Source organism: Octodon degus, unplaced genomic scaffold, assembly GCF_000260255.1.
Source record: "Octodon degus isolate 3935 unplaced genomic scaffold, OctDeg1.0 scaffold00131, whole genome shotgun sequence".
Lineage (NCBI taxonomy): Eukaryota > Metazoa > Chordata > Mammalia > Rodentia > Octodontidae > Octodon > Octodon degus.
In genome coordinates, this window is record NW_004524707.1 from 6,668,565 (window position 1) to 6,675,465 (window position 6,901).

Here is a 6,901-nt window from a genome sequence, read left to right on the forward strand (position 1 = left end):
CCTGAGGGGCTATTATACAAGACTGAAATGACAGACTCATTAGTGAAGAGGGCAGTCGAGGCCCAAGCCCAGCACCGTCACCAGCCCCTGAGGTCCTGTGTGGAAGGCGGAGACTTGTGTAGGTGTTCAGCCTACTCTCAAGTGTCCCATGCATTTACCTCTTTAGGGGTGTTATTGGGCAAATGTTTGGTTCAAACTGGCATCTTGTGTAACTGGCAAGATACATCCGCCTCAGCCCCCAGTGCCAAGGAGAGGTACAATAAGATAAAAGAAAACAAAGTAATTTTAAAGTACAACTGATTTAAAAGACTAATCTAATGGTGAAAACGCATCTCTTGTGACTGTGCCAAAAAGCAATTACTTGGGAATTTCCTGGGGTTTTAGATTATCCACCCTTCCACTGCATCTCAAAAGTGAACCTTAAACAAGCTTGGGTCAGCAAGACTCTTAAGACTCTTAATGCTGCCTGAGGTGCTGTGCTGAAAACCCAGCTGGGTCAGCTAGAAATGAACCACTAAGAGCACTTATCCAAGAAGAAATGGCAAGCCAGAACAACCCTGCCACATGGCAGCATACTTTCCATCTAGATTTGACACTTGCAGCCAGAACTGACGTTTATAGGCTCAGAGCTAGCAAGGCCTGAGAATTATCATGTTCTTCCATCACAAACAAACTGATATAAAATCTGACTTTGTCCTATGCAGACCACCAAATCAAAGTGGGCCAGGGCACAGTGACATGATGAGTGGGAGGGCCTGGACATATCTGAGATTAAGTGTAATTCACTAGGATTCCTACACTGAAGGCTGAGGCAGCCAGAAAAGGAAACTTTCTAAATGTTTTACAAATGAAGTCAGATGTTACTTGCATGTATTTCTTTTCTCTTTTCTTTTTAGTTTTTTGAGAAGAGATCATACTGTGCAGTCCCAATGGGCTCAAACTCACTATGGAGCCCAGGATGGCCTTGAACTCAAGGCAGTCCTTCCACCTCAGCCATCAAGCACTGGGACTGCAGGTGGGCACCACCCACCTGACCTTATATTACTTCACTGACAAAAAGAATCAACTGACCAAAAGAATACCGTGGTAAGTGCATCATTGGGGCAGGTTAAATGAAGTGGAGCATATTATTTCTGGAAAATAAACCTGAGTGAGTTTTATTGTACCATTCTGATTTATCTCTTCTCAAGTTCCATGAAAATCAAACAGACATTAATGTGGCAGTAAGGAGCATTCTCTGTAAGATAAGACTTTCCTACCAACCTAGTAGCTAAGATGTTTCAGCAGTGATAAAAAGAAAAGCTTTGAATTGATCAAATGACCTATTTGAAATTTTGAAGACAAATGTGCAAAAATAAGAGTCTGAATATCTTTAGTTATCTTTTTTGTTTTTTTGTTTTGTTTTGTTTTTGGTCCTGGAGATTGAACTCAGGACCTTGTACTTGCCAGGCAGGCACTTAAGCCACCAAGCTATCTCCCCAGCCCCAGAATATCTTTAGAATATTATTTATTAATTAGGTTAACAGCATAAATAATCTTTCTTCACAGTATATGATGGCAGTAAGCCTCAGTGCCATACCTCCTGCACTGAGAATCTTCAGATTAGAAACTATAAATCACCATCAGGGATGATTAGGAGAAGGAAGAGTTGAGAAGACTGAGAGATTGGTTGAGAGACTTTGCATCTTCCATAGTCTTCACACCAAAAGTAGGCTGAAATTGATTTACTGAGTTATTGGAGAGTTTTTTCCAATGGTATACTGGTATACAATGTACCTTGCTCTGCACTTCCAATGTGCACATCTAAATGTGTGAGGGTTTCACATACTCTCAGAGGTCACAGGTGCTGAGATGCTATCCACGTACAGCTTCTTATTTCCTCTAATGCCCATTTAGCAATCAAATGTCTATCACATCCAGAAAGACATGCCTGATGTAAGTAACTGTCCCCTGAACTCTACATTCATCTCTTTCGTGCATCTCAGAAAACTACAGGAACAGATTTCTTGAGTAGAGCTGGGAAGTCAATCACAGAGCCAGGAGACTCACAGCACACAATAGTGCTTGGTGATCTTGAGTACAAGCTGGAGAGAGATGCTGTGATGTTCCTGACTCTAGCCCTCTGGGGTCAGCATACCATCTCCTTTGTATAGACTCTGAGCTGGACCTTTTCAGAGGCAGAGCTGCTCCAGGTATCCATCATCTCCCTTCTGAAGTCTCCAGTGTTATTCAAACAATAAATGAGGATAATATACCTAAAATCTGTGGTCACAAAGCTGAGTAAAACATCCTTATGGATATATTCTGCAAGGCTCCAGTGTCACTAAAGTAATGCCAAAATCAATTAGCTCACCACAACACTAATTCAATAAACCACAGAGGTAAAGATTGCTAATGTCAGGGCCAGCAAGATAGCTCAGCGGACTACTTGCTTGCTTAGGCAAGTGCAGGGACTGGGGCTCAGTCCTCAGCACCATATGCCTTGCTGGTGCCAACCCTGGGTGTGCTGAGCCAGCCACTGAGACCTGGCATGGTAGCGCATGCCTGTAATCGCAGCACTGGGCAGGCTGAGAACATCACTACAAGTGCAAACTGCATAGTGAGACCCCATACCAAATACCTTAAAATAAAAAATAAAAGATTGCTAATGTCTGCTCTGATAATCTTGAAGTGCTAGAACTCGGTCAAATCTAGGGAAGTTTACAAATACTACCCCAGTATTTGAGGGTGACTACCATTTGTCACATAAAAATCTGAGAAAATTGGATATCAGATTTGCCCAGCTGCTTTCTTCTATCTAACCATAATTGGAAAAGGTTAATTTAAAAATTGTGTTATTGAATGCTTTATGAAACAAATTTTTTCCTCTCTTCCCCCAATACATTCCAGAGTGACACAGTAACATACCCAAATCAAATTAAAATTTAAATCTTGGTCTTTGTGCAAAGATTGCCTTGGCAACCTCAAATTCACTGCAGCAAAAGCAACACTCACAGCAAAAAAGAAGTATAAATGCATTCTACAAATCAGAATTACAAACCTTTACATGAATCATCTTCAATTGGCTGTTTGAAAGCAGTTATGTCACTGAAAGTGCAGAGAAATAAAACCACTTTGTCCTGTTCATTTCGAATTGGAGCAATTTTCACAAAGAACCACACAGGTGTCCCTGAAAAGAATATTAAAAGGTTGGTTGGTTATTTTGTTCTCATTTGAGAGCCTATGGAGGCAAAAGCTTGGGAATAAATAGGCAAAAATATTAATTCATTTTTAAAATGGTCTCATTCCTTCAAGTGCCAACATATTACACCATTAATTTTGTTCTTGCTGGAATAAAAACTTTCACAGCAACTACTCTGAGAGGATTTTCTTCTACTGAAGCAATTTTGTAAATGCAGATCTCCTAACCCTTGTAAAAGAGTTAGGAAACAGGTTGAAAATCCTACCTGATCCTATAAAAGAAATTTAAGTATCAAGACCAAAGACTTACTGTAAATCACATGGTGGACAGTAATGAATATGGGCTCACAATTATTAGTATGCAGGATTTTTATTTGTAAACAATGCCTTGATTAAAAATTGAAACAAGCTTCAGTCCCTGGTCCTGCATGCCTCACTGGCCCCAGCCCCGGGGCACACGCTGAGCAGGTGACTGAGTCCAGGTATGGTGGCGCACGCTTGAAATCACAATGCTGGGAAGGCTGAAAACAGGAGGATCACTAAGAGTCCGAGCTGCATAGTGAGACCCCATACCAGATACATAAATGAAACAAGGAACACTATTTAATCAATCAGAAAATTGAGGGGCGCTTGATAAGACCTCCAAAATTGTATAACTTTTGAAAGAAAGTAAATGGATGACAATTTCTGGATGATAAAAATAGTATTTGGAGGTGGAAAAAATATGAGCCAAAAGCTTCACTGCCAGCCACGGCCAACAGACCATGAAAACTCAAATTTCAACTGCTGTCTATGCCAAGCACCACCCCCCATCAAAGTCCGGATGGTGGACCCACCCACTTGTTCAATGCTCCATGGAGCATGAGCCAGAAACTGTACTTCCAAGTCCTTCTCTCCAAAATAAAAATGTGCATTATCTAATCCAACAGAAAATGGCAGAACACTGTAGAGGAAAAGGATTGCCACAAGGATTTCCATAGCAAAACCTTCCCAGAAAGGAAGGAGTCTAGGTTAGGCTGTGCTCACTTTAGTGTTTTAAGAAGCACAGTAAACATTTCAGTCTCACTCCTAGTTCCTGAGCTAAAACGGAGACGAACAAGCTCTTCCTAAGCACTGTCCTCAGCTGCAGAAGGAAGTGAGCAGAGCTTATTTGAGTTCTTAGACTCAAATGACTCCGGCATCTGTGGTCAAACAGCGGCACAGTTATTCTCTGCCCCCTAACATTTTTTTCTCTCCATGGAATACACCACAGTAACAGGTACCCACCTATTCTGTGACTCAAATTAAATGAGGCATGAAGCCGTGATATATTCTTCCCTACCTAGTTCTTGTATTTCAGTTCCTAAAAGAGTACTTGGCATACAAGGAGACTTTAGTAACTAATTTTGCATAGCTAATACATTGCATACTATTTTGTAACCACTTTCATATTAAAATCACTAATAGTTACTTTCGCATGCCATTAAGCATGAGCTTTCTGTATATATGGCACTGCGCTCAGCATTTCACATAAATCATTTCATGTTATGAGACACAGAGCAGACAAATCAGTGAGTCTCAGAGATGAAAATACAATCTCTCTGTCTGTAGTCACATCAGACTCTGTATTATTATACAACAGGGACAGACATACAACCTAAATCAAATTAGAATTAGTCAATCTGCCTTGACATAACTAATTTACCAATCTGGGTTTACTATTTGTTCATATTTAAGTATGTATAATCCCCAAGTATAGAAACTTAAGAAAATAGGCTAAATGGAAATATAGTCTCATTAATATTCTATTTAAATCTCAATTACATGTATATTCATTCACAGTTAAGTTAATATTCTTTCCATTTCTCTTTGCATAACATCCAGCTGCCCAGTGATGGATGTTCCATTACAGCCACCAGACTGTAGTGGCTCCCTAAGAAAAACAGCTTTTGAAGGAAAAGTCCACTGCAAAAAAATCACACATAGCATTTCAAAAATCAAGAAAAATATGAAATATTTTGTTTTATATTTGAAATATCTTGTTTCTGTAAAGTTTGTTACTCTTTCTCTCAGTTTCCTCCTTAGAAGCTGTGGGATTTTAAAGAATTTTCAATTAAGCAACAGAAAACTTAAAGGAAAGCATTATAGTATATCTTAGCTGGCAAGACAAAAAGCAAGCAAATGAGAAAAAGCATTTGCTTCCCCCCCCACAAAAAAAAAAATGTTTAAGCAGTTTTCTCAGATGGAGGCCAGAAAATACTCCTAATTTATCAAAGTAGTAATCAGTCAGAGGAGCCTGGGTGCGCTCATGATGCCTCAAGCTGGGAACCTCGTCTTGCTGGAGCCCAGCACCGCCCCCTTCACCCCCGCAACAAGCTGGCCATCGCTGCACTGCACCATCCCAGCCGGGCCAGTACCTGGGAGCTTGCTCAGCACCTGGGATGTGATGCCAACCCATACTCTGGAGATCTTCAAAGCAACCCTATTAGTCATACTGGGAGGCCTTTCTCAGTTTTCCCCCATTCAGGCTCATCACCAACTCCTCCATTTCAATAGGTTAACCTGTTAAAGCTGTGTGCTTGTCTCCACTAAACTGTGCCCAGACTAATGTTCTCTGATGAAACTTAGCACTCTGATCATTTCCTTTCCATATTTAAATACATATTTTGTACCCAAAATTCATTAAGTTGAGATACACTGCCTTAGAGTTCAACATGAGCTGATAACTGGAGCTTGTGGACAGCAGGAATTTCTTTTGCCCTGCTCTAGTGTTTCCCTATGGGGAGATATCTTTTAACGCAACATTCATAACTTTTCCCTTGGTAGCTAATTCAGGACACAAGAACTGGACATGAGTAGCTCAGTTCTTCACTCTTTGCTCCCCCATTCTACAAGTGGCAGGAAGAAAAGCAAAGGGCAGTGGTGTTGCTTGGTGGGAGGAGAAGACTGCAGATCTCTAGTGCTAACTGTGATAGGTGGGCGAATCTGTCAGATTGTATGGTTCACTTTTAGAAACTTGCCCACAAATATAAACCACACTGTCAAGATCAGCTTTATTAATCATAAAATTGTTATTTTAATTGTTGGCTCAACTCCTATATCCCAGTTAGTTTTCATCATAGACAGAAAGGAAAGTGGTATATATAGGATCCCCCCCAAAAACAAAACAAAACAAAACAAAACAAAAAAACCCTTAACTGCAGAGTATTTCCTTACATAGATCATAATCCATGCCAAGGCAGGTATGCTGGCTCTGCCTTATACTCTGTATCCCATCCTCATGCTCTCTAATTGGTGCTGTGCACAGGGTCCCATGAGGCCAAGGTATTATCCCACACACACATCTTAGTGATTGCTGCATGGAGTTCAACACCAGTCTTGGCAGGTGGTTGCTTAGGAATTTTGCTGAATTCCACGGACATAAATTCTACCCCCACTGTCTTTACTGCCACTTAGTCTTGCCTCTATGCCAAATTATCATCACCCAGACCCAGTCCGAGCCCAGGTCCGGTGAGTGTGTGGAGAGCTTCCTGCTACCCTGCGCCGGCGGGACCAGTCCCAGCCCAGGCGCAGCGAGGGCCGGACCCTCTCCCCCGCCCCCTCGGGCCGCACTCCCACCACTCCCCCATACTTCCCCACCCCTCCCGCCAAGTAAGAACTTCTGCCGACTTCCGGGAACCCTCAGACCCAGTCCTAGCCCAGGTCCAGTGAGTGTGTGGAGAGCTTCCTGCTACCCTGCGCC

The 6,901-nt window shown here is 41.7% G+C and overlaps 1 protein-coding gene across 1 annotated transcript in view; it reads right to left on the reverse strand.

The window, feature by feature from the left end:
* Kcnh1 (potassium voltage-gated channel subfamily H member 1) overlaps positions 1 to 6,901 on the reverse strand; it is a 468,268-nt gene that overhangs the window by 410,748 nt on the left and 50,619 nt on the right. The window contains exon 4 of the mRNA XM_004641166.2: positions 3,041 to 3,169. Coding sequence (XP_004641223.1) covers positions 3,041 to 3,169 — 129 coding nt within the window. The remainder of the gene's footprint in view (positions 1 to 3,040; positions 3,170 to 6,901) is intronic.